General features: G+C 40.4%; 1 protein-coding gene across 2 annotated transcripts in view; it reads left to right on the top strand.

Moving 5' to 3' along the window:
* The window catches only part of ctxnd1 (cortexin domain containing 1), a 29,727-nt gene extending 9,845 nt beyond the window's left edge, over positions 1-19,882 (top strand). Inside the window, exons 1-3 of one of the 2 annotated variants that reach the window (XM_062963427.1) lie at positions 4,441-4,521; positions 14,730-14,816; positions 18,178-19,882. In XM_062963427.1, coding sequence (XP_062819497.1) covers positions 18,232-18,411 — 180 coding nt within the window. In that variant the 5' untranslated portion in view covers positions 4,441-4,521; positions 14,730-14,816; positions 18,178-18,231 and the 3' untranslated portion in view covers positions 18,412-19,882. Of the gene's footprint in view, positions 1-4,440; positions 4,522-14,729; positions 14,817-18,177 lie in introns of those variants that run through there. The other variant, XM_062963426.1, reaches the window with a different exon arrangement.

Genomic DNA, 19,882 nt, shown 5'->3' with positions numbered 1-19,882 from the left:
AAGCTAAGAAGTCAGTATGACAGATTAGTGTATATATTGTATATACTCGAGTATAAGCCTAGTTTTTCAGCCCTTTTTTTAAAGATTGAAAAAGCCCCCCTCGGTTTATACTCGAGAATATATGGTACATTTATTATTTTTCTCTAATATTATTGGTATTATTACATTTATTATTTTTCACTGTTATTGTTGCTACTATTATATTTATTTTACTCTATTTTTATTATTATTATTAATACATTTATTATTTCACTCTGATCTTATTATTATTATTGCATTTATTATTTTACTCTGTTTATTATTACTTGTATTATTTCCCTGTATTATTATTATCAACACAACGACGTTGTATGGCACAGCAAACAAGATAGATATGCTGGATTTCGTTTCGCAAAACCACAAGTCGAACACTTCCCAAGTGTCTAGGACTGTGTGATGTATTTTCTGATGATGTGTGCAGATCCCAGTAGGGTGGCCTTTTGCAGTTGGCAGATGGTGATTCTGTCAATGTCTATTGTTTCCAAATGCCGGCTGAGATCTTTTGGCACAGCACCCAGTGTGCCCATCACCACCGGGACCACCTGCACTGGTTTCTGCCAGAGTCTTTGAAGTTCAATCTTGAGGTCCTGATAGCGGCTGAGTTTTTCCTGTTGTTTTTCATCTATGCGACTGTCACCTGGGATGGCAACATCAATGATCCAAACCTTGTTCTTTTCCACAACTGTGATGTCTGGTGTGTTGTGTTCCAGAACTTTGTCAGTCTGGATTCGGAAGTCCCACAGTATCTTTGCATGTTCATTTTCCAATACTTTTGCAGGTTTGTGATCCCACCAGTTCTTTGCTGCTGGGAGGTGGTACTTGAGGCATAAGTTCCAATGAATCATTTGGGCCACATATTATTATTATTATTATTATTATTATTATTATTATTATTATTATTATTATTATTGGTATTATTATTATTATTACATGTATTATTTTACTCTATTATTATTAAAAGGATACATAAGCACATTTACATTGGAGAAGATGAGAATAATGATTGGATCAGAGTTGGACAGTCTTATCTTAAATTTGAGCTTTATGTAAATATTCAAAAACATTTAACCTACTGATGCCTCAATTAATGTAATTTTATTGGTATCTGTTTTTATTTCTGAAATTTACCACCCTCGGCTTATACTGGAGTCAATGTTTTCCCAGTTGTTTTGTGGTAAAATTCGGTGTCTCGGCTTATATTCGGGTCGGCTTATACTCAAGTATATACGGTATGCTGGATTTCGTATCACAAAATCACAAATTCCCAAGCATTTAGGGCTGTGTGATACATCCAACCCTTTTTATTATTTTTATTATGATTATGATTATGATTAACATTGAGGCTGTATTTGTTCCTGTTTGGGTTATTTTTTACTTCAAAATAAGAGATGTGCAGTGTGCATTGGAATTTATTTATAGTTGTTTTTTTAGCTATAGTCCAGCCCTCCAAGGGTCTGAGGGACCGTGAACTGGCCCCCTGTTTAAAAAGTTTGGGGACCCCTGGACTAGGGAAAGATGCTTAGTTGTTGGAGGGATAAGGATCCAAGCTGACCCTTTGGTTTTCTAAATGAAATATCATTTCATTTCCCCACGGAACATCATGCTTCACCCTCGGAGCGTGGCCTCTGGGTGCTTGGAGTGAAATATGGCTTTATTAACACCCTTTCAGCTTAGGAAGATGGATTCTGTTTCCTGACAGACGTTCCAGCTCGTTGATAGTTTACAGGAATCCTCTTCTTTGTATTAGGCTATCCTTCTGCTTCTTTAAGCTAGCATCAGCAAAGTGTCAATGACGACTAGAGCTGGCAATTAAAAGCCAAGCAACAAATTACATTGCCTTGATCGCCTGATGTTCTCATAGGATCAAATTTGGTGGAAAGAAAGCTATGAGTCCATTCCGATATTATCCTGTTTCTTGTAAGATCACCATTCTGTGTTGCATTGTTTTTTTTTTTATTAATGAAAGTGAAAAACAAAAAATAGAGTAACATGTATCCATATACAACCGCAGAAGAAAAAAGAAAAAAAAATTAAAAAAAAAACATAGACCTGGAAGAATGGGAATATCTCTGGAAAAAGGGGTTTAAATTCTCTCTGGCCGGCTCAATTAGAGAGAATATGTTTAAAATGTTCTATAGAACATACATAACTCCAGAGCTTCTGGCGAAAATAGAGAAAACAGAAAGAGGGGCCTGTTGGAGATGCAAGAAAGTAAAAGGAACATTTTTCCACATATGGTGGACCTGTAATATAGTTCAAGAATTCTGGATAAAAGTGGTGAAAGAAACAAATAATATGATTACCAATAAGGTCAAGAAGAACCCCGAGACATGCTTATTAGGTTTATTTAGAAGGCGTATTAGCGCAGGAGATGAAGAAATTTGCCAATATTGTTTTGCTGCGGCAAGACTAATAATTGCAAAAACATGGAAGGGGGAAGAAGAGCTAAGTATTAGAGACTGGAGAGACAAACTGGGGGGTTATATCCAAATGGCCAAGCTGACAAATAGCAACAGAGGAGGAAATAATGAGGAGTTTGCAAATAAATGGAGGCTGGCACTTGGGTATTTGGAAAAGAAGACAAAGGTAGATTTGATGACAGCCTTAAAGGGGATTTAGCGAAAGAAGATACAGGGGTAGTTGACAGTCAGTTACGTGATACTTACTGAGGGGTATTGGAGGTCTAGGGGGTCGGGTTCACGGGCGAGGGGCAAGGGGGACAAGGATAAGTTAAGGTACAACAATGGTATAGCAAATCTGTGATCATCCATTAGTTTAGCGACACTACAGTACAAATTGTTATACCTGTGTTGCATTGTTTTGTCGTTGTCTGATAGACTGCATTCATAAGCAAACCTTAATCACATCCCATCATTAGCAATTCCATGTCAGTGCTGCAAGTTTTCTCTTATCAGGAACCTTGAAGAGGATCAACCCAAGTCCTTTCTCAGTGAAGGGTCTGCAAGTGCAAGGTTGTGAGCAGAACGTACTTAGGCAATCCCTCGTAAGGATTTTCCACAGTTTTTCCACATGTTTTTCCACAGTGAGGACATAGGTTCCAAATCTATGATTCTAAGGTGAGAGTGAGATTTACTGGAAGAGAATAATAATTATTGGAAATGTTGCAAAAATGGCAGAATGAACTGCTGGGTGGTTTAATAGCTAGAGTGTGAAAATACTTACCGTATAGACTCGAGTATAAGCTGACCGGAATATAAGCCGAGGCACCTAATTTTACCACAAAAAAACTGGGAAAAGATTGACTCCAGTATAAGCCGAGGGTGGTAAATTTCAGAAATAAAAATAGATACCAATAAAATTACATTAATTGAGGCATCAGAAGGTTAAATGCTTTTGAATATTTACATCAAGCTCAAATTTAAGATTTGTCCAACTCTGATCAAATCATTATTCTCATCTTCTTCAATGTCAATGTGCTTATGTATCCTTTTAATAATAATAGTGTAAATACATGTAATAATAATAATAATAATTAATAATACAGGAAAATAATACATGTAATAATAGAGTAAAATAAATACAATAATAATAATAATAGAGTGAAATAATACATGTATTAATAATAATAATAGCATAAAATAAATGTAATAGTAGCAACAATAATAGAGAAAAATAATAAATGTACAATAATAATAATAATAATATCGGAGTGAAATAATAATAATAATAATAATAATAATAATAATAATAATAATAATAATAATAACAACTTTATTTTTATACCCCGCCCCATCTCCCCGAAGGGACTCGGGGCGGCTTACATGGGGCCTGGCCCGATAAAACAAACAAATAACAGTAACAAAGCAATAAAACAATTATCCCAGTAAAAAACATCAACATCAATAAAAACAATCATTAAAATCAACAAGCAGGATACAGTATTAAAAACAGGAGACTAAGTCGTAGATCCCAGGCAAAGTGCAGAGTGTTACTAAATGGGGAAAGGAAATGTCATAGTTGAATGGACAATAAAGTGCGGTATAAAATGACAAGACAACAACAATGGGACTATTATGGAATGGACAGATAGATCAATAAATAATAAATGTAATAATAATAATAATAGGGTAAAATAATTGTAATGGTAGCAACAATAATAGAGAACAATAATAAATGTAATAATACCAATAATAATAGAGAAAAATAATAAATGTACCATATATTCTTGAGTATAAGCTGACCCAAATATAAGCCAACCAGGACCCTCACCCAAGTATAAGCCGAGGGGGGCTTTTTCAGTCTTAAAAAAAGGGCTGAAAACCTAGGCTTATACTCGAGTATATACAGTACATGCTGACATCCTTTGAAATACGATGCCTAACAGCTGATTATGTATGTGCAAAATCCAAACAGGAGTGTAATTAAGTGAGAGGAAGTGTTTGGTATATGAGTGAGTAAAGCAATGTAAATAAATTACTTTCTTTTGGATGGGCACTTCCAGAATCCACAGCCAGTATGCCTGTAAGCAGTTATTTCTAAACAATACGTTGTGAAACTCTGTCTTAAAAGACCCCTGGGTCTGCAATTAATAGATTGGAAGGAACATTTTTTTTTGAAAAAAAACAAACCCTAAAGCAATTAAGCTTGGGCAGGACGCATGACCGATTTACTTCTCCTGAAGGTTAGTGGCACAGAGAGTCAGCGAGAGGCGAAATAAGGGCTGCTTGTTTTCAAAGCCCGGAGGCATCTCTGTCTGAGCGAATGTCCTTGTACATTTTGTCAAAAGCATGTGTCAAGTGAATGCATCCTTCACCCTTGAAGCAGGTGACAGGATTTTGCAAGCTTACTTATGCCACTGAACTAGCTATGTGCAGATTTAAAACCAAGAGGACAGTGGTGGAAACGTGTGAATGATTAGACACTGTAATGGCCATGCACACAAAGGTACGCCTCCCAGGAGGAAAGGCATGCCAGCATTGTGATGTCTTGCAGGTCAGGGTCACAAAAAGGACTTTTTGATTAGCAGGGACAATGACAAATCCGCCAGATGATCAGACTTCCTTGTTTTCTGTGAGCGTATGCGCCGTCTTTGCAGTCACTTTGGGTGCAGGGGATGGATCAGTTTCTTGGGCATAATCTATTGTTGCAGACTAGCTTTATTGTGGCCATCTGTTAGGGGTGCTTTGTTTGTGCTTTTGGTTCACAAAGGCAGAAGAGGGTTGGACTCAATGGCCCAAGGGGTCTCTTCCAACCCTCTTTATTATTATTATTATTATTATTATTATTATTATTATTATTATTATTATTAACATTGAGGCTGAGTGGCCATGGCCATCTGTTAGGGGTGCTTTGTTTGTGCTTTTGGTTCACAAAGGCAGAAGAGGGTTGGACTCAATGGCCCAAGGGGTCTCTTCCAACCCTCTTTATTATTATTATTAACATTGAGGCTGGGTGGCCATCTGTTAGGGGTGCTTTGTTTGTGCTTTTGGTTCACAAAGGCAGAAGAGGGTTGGACTCAATGGCCCAAGGGGTCTCTTCCAACCCTCTTTATTATTATTATTATTACTATTATTATTATTAACATTGAGGCTGAGTGGCCATGGCCATCTGTTAGGGGTGCTTTGTTTGTGCTTTTGGTGCACAAAAGCAGAAGGGATTGGACTCAATGGCCCAAAGGGTCTCTTCCAACCCTCTTTATTATTATTATTATTACTATTATTATTATTAACATTGAGGCTGAGTGGCCATGGCCATCTGTTAGGGGTGCTTTGTTTGTGCTTTTGGTGCACAAAAGCAGAAGGGATTGGACTCAATGGCCCAAAGGGTCTCTTCCAACCCTCTTTTTTGTTGTTGTTGTTCTTTGTTGTTGTTATTATTATTATTATTGCTCGGTGGCCAACTATAGTCCCGTCCTCCAACGGTCCAAAGGATTGTGAACTGGCCCCCTGTTTAAAAAGTTTGGGGACCCCTGGCTTAGTCTTTTCAAGCCCTTCGCATTCGATGCCCCTTCCTTCTTTTGGCACACGGTGGGCTCCAGAACATTAGACAGGCGTGGAAAGCATCAGCTACATAGACCTACAGTAGTCATGTGCAATTCCATATTAAATTGCTAATAGTGTTCCAAGGTTACCTGCCTTGGAAACCTTAGAGATTGTGTATAATTAACTCCGCCGGAATCAGGCTTTAAGAAGCGGGTGCAAATGTACTTAATTCATCTGGGGAGTTGCAGATTTAGAAGCGACATGGCAAGGGAAAAGGGGATGAACTAAATCTTTCCCCTTTCCCTCCTGATTGTCCGATGTGCAATTTTATTTGACAACTAAAATTATTAAATTATTATAAATTATTAGGGCAACTAAAATGATCAAGGGTCTGGAGAACAAGCCCTATGAGGAGCGGCTTAAAGAACTGGGCATGTTTAGCCTGCAGAAGAGAAGGCTGAGAGGAGACATGATAGCCATGTATAAATATGTGAAGGGAAGTCATAGGGAGGAGGGAGCAAGCTTGTTTTGTGCTGCCCTGCAGACTAGGACGCGGAACAATGGCTTCAAACTACAGGAAAGGAAATTTCATCTGAACATCAGGAAGAACTTCCTCACTGTGAGAGCTGTTCAGCAGTGGAACTCTCTGCCCCGGACTGTGGTGGAGGCTCCTTCTTTGGAGGCTTTTAAGCAGAAGCTGGATGGCTTATTTCACTCTGATCTTATTATTATTATTGCATTTATTATTTTACTTTATTTATTTATTTATTATTACATGTATTATTTTATTCTATTATTATTAAAAGGATACATAAGCACATTTACACTGAAGAAGATGAGAATAATGATTGGATCAGAGTTGGACAGTCTTATCTTAAATTTGAGCTTGATGTAAATATTCAAAAACATTTAACCAACGGATTCCTCAATTAATGTAATTTTATTGGTATCTATTTTTATTTCTGAAATTTACCACCCTCGGCTTATACTTGAGTCAATGTTTTCCCAGGTTTTTTTGTGGTAAAATTAGGTGCCTCGGCTTATATTCGGGTCGGCTTATACTCGAGTATATACGGTATGTATTGCACATATCTCAAAAGGTGAAGCAAATCGATGAGCTTCACATACTGTTGATGCCAGCCTAGCTTTTGAAGAGGCTAATATTTTTGCAAGCTGCAGTAATATTTTATCATCCCATGTCTATTTCTTGGTTGTTTAAAAGGCTATCAAGCTTCAGCCTGAAAGATGTAGCACTGCTGGAAGGTGGCTTGGCCAACCACAAGCTGTGCAGCATTGACTACTGGGGACTTGCCATTAAAAGCACATTAACCTTGGCTTTGCAGCTGCACTTCATTTATCCCTATATGATGCTCTGCTGCTGCCAGGCTCCTGACAATCTGAAGCTACAAACCTAATTGTAGATTGCTCAGGCAGTCCCAGGAAAGGGAATGGACTTTGCTTATGCGGAATGTACGGATGAGTAGCTGGACTTCCATGTCACTCTTGCTTGTATATAAGGCAGGAAATTCTGGATGTAATTTGTATCGTGTGTAATTATAGTAGAGTCTCACTTATCCAACATTCTGGATTATCCAACGCATTTTTGTAGTCAATGTTTTCAATATATCGTGATATTTTGGTGCTAAATTCATAAATACAGTAATTACTACATAGCATTACTGAATATTGAACTACTTTTTCTGCCAAATTTGTTGTCTAACATGATGTTTTGGTGCTTCATTTGTAAAATCATAACCTAATTTGATGTTTAATAGGCTTTTCCTTAATGCCTCCTTATTATCCAACATATTCGCTTATCCAACATTCTGCCGGCCTGTTTATGTTGGATAAGTGAGACTCTACTGTTTTGGCATTTCTGCTGTTTGGATTATGTTTGCACAGAAAGTAAATATGACCTGGTCATTGATCGGCACCATATATTGTTCAATTTGGATCCGATTAAGGATCTGATCAATTTGGATAAGATTAAGGAGCCCTCGGTGGTGCAGTGGGTTAAACCGCTGAGCTGTTGAACTTGCTGACCAAAAGGTTGGTGGTTCAAATCCAGGGAGTGGGGTGAGTGCCTGCTGTTAGCCCCAGCTTCTGCCAACCTAAGGTAAAGGTAAAGGTTTTTCCCTGATGTTAAATCCAGTCATGACCGACTCTGGGGGTTGGTGCTCATCTCCATTTCTAAGCCGAAGAGCCGGCGTTGTCCGTAGACACCTCCAAGGTCATGTGGCCGGCATGACTGCATGGAGCGCCAATGTTACCTTTGCGCCGGAGCGGTACCTATTTATCTACTCACATTTGCATGTTTTCGAACTGCTCGGTTGGCAGAAGCTGGAGCTAACAGCTCCGGGGTTAGAACCTAGGACCTTTCGGTCTGCAAGTTCAGCAGCTCAGCGCTTTAACACACTGCGCCACCACCAGTTCGAAAACATGCAGATGTGAGTAGATCAATAGGTACAGCTCCGTCAGGAAGGTAACAGCGTTCCATGCAGTCATGCTGGCCACAAGACCTTGGAAGTGTCTACGGACAACGCCGGCTCTTCGGCTTAGAAATAGAGATGACCACCAACCCCCAGAGTCGGACACGACTAGACTTAATGTCAGGGGAAAACCTTTACCTTTACTATGGATCCATATAATTCAGTAATGTGGGTGCATAGTGACCAAAGAGATGTCTGTGTGAAGCTGAAAGGCAAGAAAAGAGTTCTCATTGTTACCTTCAAGTATCTCATCTCTCAAGGTGGGGAAAGCAAGGGGAATCGTCTTCCTACCGTAACGTTTGGTTCCATTCCATTTTTAAGGAAAATGGCTATTTTCAACCCCATTATATGTGATATATTTTGACGGTTTCTACTGTAGTCCTCCGCATTGTGCTCTATCACACAGGCGAGTGTTGTCCCTCCTCTTCCGTCTTCTTTTAAGTGGGAACTTCACATCCAATATCTGTGTCTAAAAAGGGGGCTGTGGCGCAGGCTGGAGAGCAAGCCAGCTGAAACCAGCTGCAATGAATCATTCTGACCAGGAGGTCATGAGTTCGAGGCCCGCTCAGAGCCTATGTTTGTTTTGTCTTTGTTCTATGTTAAAAGGCATTGAATGTTTGCCTTATATGTTTAATGTGATCCGCTCTGAGTCCCCTTCGGGGTGAGAAGGTCTAATTGCGGTCTCGATAACAAAGGGCGGAATATAAATGCTGTAAATAAATAAATAAATAAATGTAATCACATCAAAGTGGTGATATATCAAAATTGCGTAATTCCTGATAAATAATTTTTTTTTAAGTTTACAAGTTTTATGAAAGAGGAATAATGGCTAGAAAAGGATGCATCGAGGCTCATTTTGAGACCGCCCATAGGAACACCTATTCTAAACGTAACTAAAAAGAATCTGTCAGTTCCCATCCCACATGTAGATAAGTGCCTTCAGGTCTTTCTGCTTGCATTAGGAGTTCTGAAGACGATTGCTCCTCAACTCCATTATTTAAAAAACTCTAAAATCAGGACAGAAAATAAAAAAACAACAGTCAGAAAACAGGGGAATCCCAGACAGGAAACAATCAGGGCCAGCTAACACACAGAGCAAAGGATTCCCCCAGGCAGGAAGCAGTCAGGCTTAGAAACTGCAAAGCCATTCAGTGCCAATTGCAACATTCTGTGATGTCTCCTGAACCCTTGGGCCGTGATCCTGCCTCCATTATGGACCAAAGTGACGAGGAAATGGGGTTTGTGCCGATTCAGCAAGACTCTGCCTCGTTCTAGATGCTCCCTATTGACAATTCTAGCCCACAGCTCATTAAAAAGGCCCTTGAAACGGAGCCTTCTCCCACCAGTTCCCCTCCCTTTGATAGACGGATGTTTTGGGAAACTAGTAGGTTTGAGAAAGCTGGCAGAAGAAGGAGCGCGCGATTAGCAGCTAGAGAATCTGCTGATTAACCTGTTTTCCCCTGAGAATTCTCAGGGAGGATCGCATCTGGTTGAAGATGTTGTTTTAAGCTCTTTTCCCTTGGGAAAAGAGCATTTGGACACCTGCTCTGTGGAAAGATTTGAAGTTCCTTAAAAGTTCTGTGCGCTGGCTAGCCAGCGCGGAGTCAACGTGTCAGTTGGAGGATTAACTTCACTTCCAGCCAAGTGTGGACCGCGTTTGGATCCACTACCTTCTAGCCTAGCCGTGCCTTGCCTAGCCGTGTTTCCGTGCCTTGCCTAGCTGTGATTCCAGCCTTGCCTTGTCGTGCCGTGAATCCAGCCTTGTCTTCAATTCCTTGCCTTGGACTTGCTTTTGAACTCTAGTAAAAGACTTGGACGTTTCCCCACTCAAACTGCTTGGAAGTTTGAGTGCGTTTCGGTTTTTTGGATTACAAACTTTGAACTCTAATATTAGACATTGGACAATATATTACTGGACTATATTTGACCTTTCCTAAAAGGTCTATTGATGAACTTTATCTTCTGCTTGTTTTTGTTTTATTTCTTCAATTCTTTAATAAAGATATTAGTTTGTTTATTGGCCTCAGTGTATTGGTTTCCAGTGCTCTCGCAGCCAGGGGTGTCACACATTCACACTTGCCTCAAACAGACAGGAGTTCTTTCTCCCTGGACACTATTCCACAGATATATAAACCCCACTTGCCTAGTTTCCAACAGACCTCATAACCTCTGAGGATGCCTGCCATAGGTGTGGGTGAAATGTCAGGAGGGAATGCTTCTGGAACATGGTCATACAGCCCGGAAAACTCACAGCGACCCAGTAATTCTGGCCACGAAAGCTTTCGACAACACATCATAGTTCCTACCCATTACACTTAGGCCCCTTCTACACTGCCATATAGTCCAGATTATCAAAGACACAAGAGAAATGTCAGGAGAGAATGCTTCTGGAACATGGCCATACAGCCCAGAAAACACAAAGCAACCCTTTGATTCCGGCCATGAAAGCCTTCAACAACTTATTGGGTGTTATTCATCTGGCATTAACATTAAGATAACAGCAAGCATAGTATATAAACGCTATAGATATGAAAACAGGTTCCATTTGCACTTCCAAATTATTCTATCTCAGTACAGATAGTTTGTGTGTTGCATTTTGGAGTGCAACTATCAACATTTTATCCATCCGTCCCATCAATTTTTTTAAAAATGAGTCCACATATAGTATCTTTTTTTATCTGACTGCTTGTATTTGTTGTTTGCTCTTTGTTTTGAACTTTTGCTCCTTGTTTTGAACTTCATGTATCACATGCATTGCTGAATTCTCTAATTCAGCCATTGCCTATCATTCTGATTCACAATTCAGGGAAATGAATGTGTTAGATGCACCAGACCGTAGCTTCCTTTAAGAGAGATTGCCTGAAAGACACAAAAGAGCCATCTTTGCAAAGTGTTCTCTTTCTAGACTACTGATTTGTAAAATTCCATTTTGGAACCACTCTATAAATATCCATTGATTTCCTGAAGGACCACAGGTTAAACGGTATTGGGAAAATACTATCTAAGATCTCTGGTTCTCGAAGGCAGGAAGAGCTTTAGCATTGTCATGAATTAAAAGGGAAACATAAGAGACGCTGCATCTCCCTAAATTGCACCAGTAATAGAAGGAAATGGAACAAAAGAAAGAACAATGTACAAAAAGGAGAAATAGAAAGGCAAACCAAGACATTCCAGGGGCAATGTGGGTTCTTCTGTTGTTATCAGAGCTTGGGTTTCTTTTCCGAAAGAAAAGGATGATATATGTTTCTAGGCAAATCTTGCTTTCTAGGCACTTGGAATGGCCAGCCTGTGCACATCCATCAGCAGTATTTCACTGTATAATCAAAGAAGCAAGAGTTATTAAATCGAAGTTGGAAGACTATAGACATTACAGTGCGATGAATCATTTCAGCTGCTGTTTAATGGACCAAGAATTGAAATTAGAGGCAATTGCATTGGCATCATTTTGAAGGAGCCGGTGCCGTGTGGCAGTTTCCGCATTGGACTATGGCTCTGAAGATCAGGAATCAAATCCCTGCCCAGCCATTAAACCCACTGGGTTACTTTCGGATGGTCACAGTGCCTCAACTTTATAGGGAAGCAATGGCAAGCCTCTTCTGAAAACACTTGTGTAGCCATAAAGGTAAAGGTTTCCCCTGACGTTAAGTCAGGTCATGTCTGACTCTGGGAATTGGTGCTCATCTCCATTTCTAAGCCGAAGAGCCGGCGTTGTCCGTAGACACCTCCCAGGTCATGTGGCCGGCATAACTGCATGGAGCACTGTTACCTTCCCGCCGGAGCGGTACCTATTGATCTACTCACATTGGCATGTTTTCGAACTGCTAGGTTGGCAGGAGCTGGAGCTAACAGCGGCCGCTCACACCGCTCCCGGGGTTTGAACTCAGTGCTTTAGTGCACTTCGCCACTGAAACATAGCCATAGAAACATCTTAAAGATACACAACAACAAATTTTAATGAGATAACAGATAATTGAAAGGCTCTTGTACTAACTTGTGGAAAATTTTGTTTCATTGAGTCATTGAGTCCATTTTGAAAGACAGCACATTACAGGAACTGTCTTCATAGACCTGTCAGCAGCTTGTGATACTATATATCATTGCCTCCTCCTGAAAAAAAAATGTATAATATCACAAAGGATTACCATCTCACCTGATTCATAAGAAATCTGCTACAAAACAGGAGCTTTTTTTAATGAGTTTCAGGGCCAGAGAAGCGGATGGCGAAAACAGAATGACTTGCTTCAAGGAGCATGCTTGTTCCATCAATGTTTAATACAGTAGAGACTCACTTATCCAACACTCGCTTATCCAACGTTCTGGATTATCCAACGCATTTTTGTAGCCAATGTTTTCAATATATCGTGATATTTTGGTGCTAAATTCATAAATACAGTAATTATAACATAACATTACTGCGTATTGAACTACTTTTTCTGTCAAATTTGTTGTATAACATGATGTTTTGGTGCTTAATTTGTAAAATCATAACCTAATTTGATGTTTAATAGATTTTCCTTAATCCCTCCTTATTATCCAACATCTTCACTTATCCAACATTCTGCTGGCCCGTTTATGTTGGATAAGTGAGACTCTACTGTATTTACAGAAATCTTCAGCAACTGCCAGAAGAAACAGAGAGTTTTATCTATGCTGACAATCATGCCATCACCACTCAAGCAGGGAGCTATGAAATGCTTGAACAGGAACTCTCTGAAGCTTTAGGTGCTCTTACTGCCTATTACAGGCTGATTCCTAATCTATCTAAAATGCATACGTGTGCTTTTTATCTTATAAACAGACAGGCATCCCAAGGTCTGAGGATTACATGAGAAATGCTTGGAACACGCAAGCTCCCTCACCACGACACGGTGACAATCCATCGAGAGGGATTGTATGACGGTGTAGACTCGGATAATCAAGTTCATAGCACATAATGTGGATTGGATTATCTGATTGGATAATCTGCATTATACGGCAGCGTAGAAGAGGCCTTAGAGGATGTATGTGCTGGTACGGCTGTACCAGAAGCTCCAACTTTATTTTCTTTCTGCTAATGTTTGCAGTCATAGGACAGGCCGCCTGTCCATCATCATTAAGTTTGGTTCCGTCCCTTGTTCAGGGCTCTGGGAGGGAAGGAACTTTTTTAAGGAAGCTAAGCTATAGGACGTAGACCAGCTCGTCCCGTAGAAAAGCTTCATATCTCAATAACATCCAGGGATATAGAACATCCGAGAAAACAGAAACAGAAATTCCAGGTGAAAAGGTCCCAAAAGCTCTGGCCGAGAGCTTACAGCCTCTCAGCCCCACAGCTCCTGAGGGAAACAGCCCTAAAGTTTTCAAAGAAACCTCGGAGAGAGAACAGCATCACAGATTCACGGAACCCCAGCTGAAACATCTGCAAGCCTTGGTTGGTAGGTCCACTCGATGCTCAGACGCATTTGGAATCGGTAGTAGGTCCCACATCAGCTAGGCCCATTTGATAGACAGCCTGGGAGAGGTTATAAAGGGATTTTCTTCTTACAGAGAAAATATAGTTATCCCAAGCCAATTGCCCATCCCCTGAGGACAAGATTGAAAAGCCAACAGTTTATTAAGGAAACCTTGAAGTGTTATTTGACTCCTTGAAGATTTATTATTTGTTCATAAATAAAAACTTTGTTATTTCATTAAAGACTCAAAAGGCCATCCTTTTCAGGGAAATCCTCAAGAACCTCTCTTTAGGTGCCCTGGCTTCCCACTGGGCATAAAGTATACGTCCTATACAAAGACAATAGTTACAGCCCCAGCGCGTGACAGAACAATGTAAGTGAACTAGGGAAACAAGGCATTGTCTTTTTAATGGGAAGATCCTCATATAATATTCTCATTCGCAAAACAATCAAGTCATGCAAAGAGAGGTAACTTTTATATTAGTATGAAAACAATCTCGATTCGACCCTGAACGTCTTTTTGACTTTTATTGCTAACTGGATTTTTTTGGTTCTGTTTTCTATTAGACCTTGCAAGGCTTTTTTTGGAATTTCTCATTTATCATCTCCTTGATAGAAGGAGGCTAGAATCCGACATGGTGCTGCCTGTGTATATTTTAAAGACATCTAACGCCGGACTTATCTGTAACAGCTCTATATGCCAGCAAAGGATTAATAAAATTCAGGAATGCAGACATAGAAAAGTAAAACGGATGAATAAAACTTTCCTCACTCAAGCTGCAGGAGATACGGTTAGAGTATTATAACCATTTTTTCTTCTTTTACTGTAGGAATCTTAATCTTCACCTCTCGACCGGATCCAGGGTGCATGACAAGGAAACTTTCCTTACACAGCTGGAACCCACACTGTAGATCAGGTCAGTTTCTTTTTCCTTTGAAAATAGAAGTCAGTATTGGTGTCGCAAAGAGGGTTGTTGTCCTGGCCCACAGTGGCTGGAATCCTGTTCATGACATACCGTATATACTCGAGTATAAGCCGACCCAAATATAAGCCGAGCAACAGAAGGTGTGTATTTCTTTTTATTCTTAAGGAAACAAAAATGGGGTGGGTTTTTTTGGGAGGGGGAGAGAAGTTTTAAAAAGCCTTTTCTGGCTACTTTTAGAGTTTGAAAAAGGGAGAAAGAAAAGAGGTGGGAAAGGTCAGGAGAAAAGAGAACAAAGTTGTTTTTAGGGGGCTTTGCTTGCATTTCTTCCTTGGGTAAATGCATGCCCCAAAGCTTCTAAATATTTATATAAATGTTCCCCCTACAAATACATTAGTATATGAATTTTCCCCTCATATGTTTACAGGTCTTTGCAAATCCTATGTAAATATAGATAACTAGAGATTTCCATGTACCTGTATATCTGTTCCTATATGTATACATTAATTTTATATATTTTATACGAATTTTACCCTCACATGTTTGCAATTGCAGAGGGAAAATGCACGTGCACACACACGCACGCACACACACACACAGATGTCTAGATAGATATAAACATTGATAAATCGGGCTTGGGGATATTGCAGGAGGAAAATGCACATAGAGAGGGGATTTGCAAAGGTTTCAGGGGGAAATACACATGTGAAATTAGTATATATTATAATAGATCTATATCTAGCTCTGCATTATTTATGTAGGCATTTTATGTTTGCCTGTTACTATGTTGGAAGCTGGCCTGAGTCCCCAGGGGAGAGAGATAGGGCAGGGGACAAATGAAGCAGTTGATGATGATGATGATGATGATGATGATGATGATGATGATGATGATGATGATTATAAAGTTATTAGCTTTGCCCGGCCACGCGTTGCTGTGGCTTATGGGAATCCTTTGTTGGCCAGATGGAATAGCAGTGAATAGCCTTGCAGTCTCAAAGCCTGACCATTTTCTGGAGTAGCTGGAGCTTTTTGTTGTATGAATGTAGAGGCATGGATGAGGGGTTGTGCTGCCAAGTTTAGTGTTTCTGGGATGTGTAGTTTTGTTGTTTTGTCCTAGGCTGAAATTTCATTACCCTTTTATATAGAGAGATTGTTGCCTTTCCACTTATAGAGTTAGTTTACTGTTTTTCTTTGAAATACAGTAAATATTCAAAACATTTAACCCACTGATGCCTCAATTAATGTAATTTTATTGGTATCTAATTTTATTTTTGAAATTTACCAGTAGCTGCTGCATTTCCCACCCTCGGCTTATACTTGAGTTAATAAGTTTTCCTAGGTTTTTTTGTGGTAAAATTAGGTGCCTCAGTTTATATTCGGGTCGGCTTATACTCGAGTATATACGGTAACTTCAATTACACATAGTCATGTAGTATTTGAAGATGATGCCTGAGGTCTTATTTATTTGCTGCTTGCAAGACTTCTAAGCCATGCAAGCAGGCCCTAGCAGTGCTAACATGGTCACTGGCTGGCTGAGGGTGATGGAGAAATGAGAAGACAGAGCTGTTCAGTTTTTCAGCCGAGGGAGGAGAAATTGGCCTCTATCACAGACCTCTAATGAATCACTGGAGAGCTGAGAGCGCAGCTTCATTTCTCTTCTCCTATCTCACTGCAGAATTTTATCTTGGTGCTGCCTGTCTGCCTTCTTTTTTCCTTCTCTCCCCAAACAGTCATTACAGCATCTCTGCCAGGGTGATGCACAAGCACAGGGCTGTATGTCTTTTGCATTGTGCCCTGTGTACTTCATCATGGAAATCTAACCTTCATTGACAAGGGATGCTTTAGACTGCCCATGCCTGTCTCACAATTCCTTTTCTGCTTAGCAGCAAACCTTATATTTGCAAGGTGAAGGTAGTGGCCAGGGCCGGTTTAACCTATACGGCCGCTGAAGCGCCCGCCTCGGACGCACGCCGCTAGGGGCGCTGTCGAGGCGTCGACAGCGCCCCCGTAGCGCCGCCGATGCTGCCGCTGCGCCGCCGCCGTTTGGCTCAACGGCCTTGCAGCCTGGGCTCAACACAGGCGCAGATCGCCAGCCGATCTGTGCCTGCGTTGAGCAGGCAGGGAGGAAATGGGCGATCTGTCCCGTGCGCACGCGCGCGGGGCAGATCGCCCATTTCCATGGTGCCTGCTCAACGCAGGCACAGATCGCCAGCTGATCTGTGCCTGCGTTGAGCAGGTAGGGCGGAAATGGGCGATCTGTCCTGTGCGCATGCGTGCAGGGCAGATCGCCCATTTCCACGGAGCCTGCTTTCTCGGTGATTGAGGTTTTTGGGGGGGGGGGCACCAAAATCCTTTTTCGCTTACACTTGAAAATTTCCTTGGGCCGGCTCTGGTAGTGGCCTAATCTATATATATAAAAGGGTAATGAAATTTCAGCCTAGGAAAAAACAACAAAACTACACATCCCAGAAACACTAAACTTGGCAGCACAACCCCTCATCCATGCCTCTACGTTCATACAACAAAAGGAAAAGAAAAATAAAGTCCTAATTAGAGGGAAAGGAATAATTGTTTGTATCCTATTGCTGCCAGTTAGAAGGCTAAGCTCCGCCCACTTGGTCTCCTAGCAACCCACTCAGCCCAGGGGACAGGCAGAGTTAGGCCTCACTTAGGCCTCTTTCACACTGCCTATAAAATACAGATTATCAGATTTTAACTGGATTACAATATATGGCAGTGTAGACTCAAGGCCCTTCCACACAGCTATATTACCCATTTATAATCTTATATTATCTGCTTTGAACTGGATTATCTTGATCCCAAACTGGCAGATAATTCACTTCAATGTGCATTTTATACAGCTGTGTAGAAGGGGCCTCATATAATCCAGTTCTAAGCAGATAATATAAGATTATAAATATAATATGTAATAATTACTGTGATATAATAATATAGAACAATATAATCTCTAAAATCAGGACAGTAAATAAAGAACAACACTCTGAGAGCATAAGCCACAGCAACGCGTGGCCGGGCAAATCTAGTATATATATGTGTGTGTGTGTGTGTGTGTATAATGTGCATAATTTCCATGGAGTAAACAACAAAACCACTGGGCCAAATCACACCACATTTGGCCATAAAAGACATAGTCATCCAATCAATCTGCATGCAGCAGCGTGTCCACAAAAAATTGCTAGGCGTGTCAGTGCTGACACACGTGTCACAGGTTGGCCATCACTGTTATAGGGTGTACAAATGCATCCTCAAAAACAGAATAAATTGTGATAGTTTGTCCCATGGATTTTCTTCTATCCTTTGCTCCTAGCTAACACATCGTTGTTATGTTTTGCAGGTATAAGATGATGGTAGCAGTGGAAATTAACCCTGATGTGGAGAGGCATAAACAATGGAAGAGCCAACACCCGAACCTCCCTTTGTCGATGTGGACAAAGGACTAACCTTAGCATGCTTTGTCTTCCTTTGCCTCTTCCTGATTGTCATGATCATCCGTTGCGCCAAAGTCATCATGGACCCTTACAGTGCCATCCCGACGTCCACATGGGAGGAGCAGCACCTGGATGACTGATGGGCCACGGAGGCAAGGAGAGAGGCGGGCACAGAGCGACCACAACATGGACCAAGCGGGAGCACCATGCGGATGGTCGCCTCATTTGGAGGAGGGCACGGAATATTCTTCTGCTTTTCCGAGACAACTAGTGGCGACTCTGATGAGAGTTTTCTGCCTATGTTCACTATGTGACCCTCCAACCTATTTCTATGTCGTGACCTCCAAGGTTCAATGAGGGAAAGGACTATATGATTGCGTATCAAGTAGCACAAAAGCCCTAGCACTGTCTTCCAAGCTTTTTCTAATATATCCTCTCTGAAGCACCTTCTGTGTTTAAATCATTATTTATAACTGAAATGAGCAATAGATGTTAAAATGTGTACATGGCAAATACTTAGGAATAGATATCGGCAAATAGGCCTCAGGAAACGAGGGTCAAGGGTGCTGCGGTCAAGACCGGTGCGGCGATTTTTGAAATAGACTGGCAATAAAAGGCTGTAAGGTTTTTCTTCTTCTTTGAGTTTAATACGCTGTGTGTTGCAAATGTCTTTTTAAACAAACTCAGTTCAATAATCTTATATATATACTAGCTGTGCCCGGCCACGCGTTGCTGTGGCGAAGTATGGTGGTATGGGGAAATAGTATTGAGGAATTGGTGGTAGTTAAGGTAAAGGGTAAAGGTTTTACCTTACATTAAATCCATTATAAATGGGTTATATAGCTGTGTGGAAGGGCCTTGAGTATACACTGCCATATAATCAAGTTAAAATCAGATAATCTGTATTTTATAGGCAGTGGGGAAGAGGCCTAAGTGAGGCCTAACTCTGCCTGTCCCCTGGGCTGAGTGGGTTGCTAGGAGACCAAGTGGGCAGAGCTTAGCTTTCTAACTGGCAGTAATTGGATAAAAACAATTCTTCCTCTCCCTCTAATTAGGACTTTATTTTTCTTTTATTTTTGTTGTATGAACGTAGAGGCATGGATGAGGGGTTGTGCTGCTAAGTTTAGTGTTCCTGGGATGTGTAGTTTTGTTGTTTTGTCCTAGGCCGAAATTTCATTACCCTTTTATATATATACATATATTATACTAGCTGTGCCCGATCACGCGTTGCTGTGGCTAGGACTTAATTTTTCTTTTCTTTTTGTTGTATGAACGTAGAGGCGTGGATGAGAGGTTGTGCTGTCAATTTTTGAGGTTGTGGGGCCTTTAGTTTAGTTGTTTTGTCCGGTGCCGTGATTCCATTACCCTTTTATATATAGAGATTTTATATGTACATATATGTAATTATATATTATATTTTACAAGTACATATTTTACTAATAATATTACAATATATTGATACGGTACAATATAGTAATTTATTACCAGTATTGTACTATGCTAATATAATATTGTATGTAAATTTAATTTGTAAGCCGCTCTGAGTCCCCTTCGGGGTGAGAAAGGCGGCATATAAATGTAGCAAACAAATAAATAAATAAATAAATAATC

Source organism: Anolis carolinensis, unplaced genomic scaffold, assembly GCF_035594765.1.
Source record: "Anolis carolinensis isolate JA03-04 unplaced genomic scaffold, rAnoCar3.1.pri scaffold_11, whole genome shotgun sequence".
NCBI classification, from domain to species: domain Eukaryota; kingdom Metazoa; phylum Chordata; class Lepidosauria; order Squamata; family Dactyloidae; genus Anolis; species Anolis carolinensis.
Note: the sequence above shows the minus strand (reverse complement) of the source record. Positions and strands in the feature narration are given on the sequence as shown.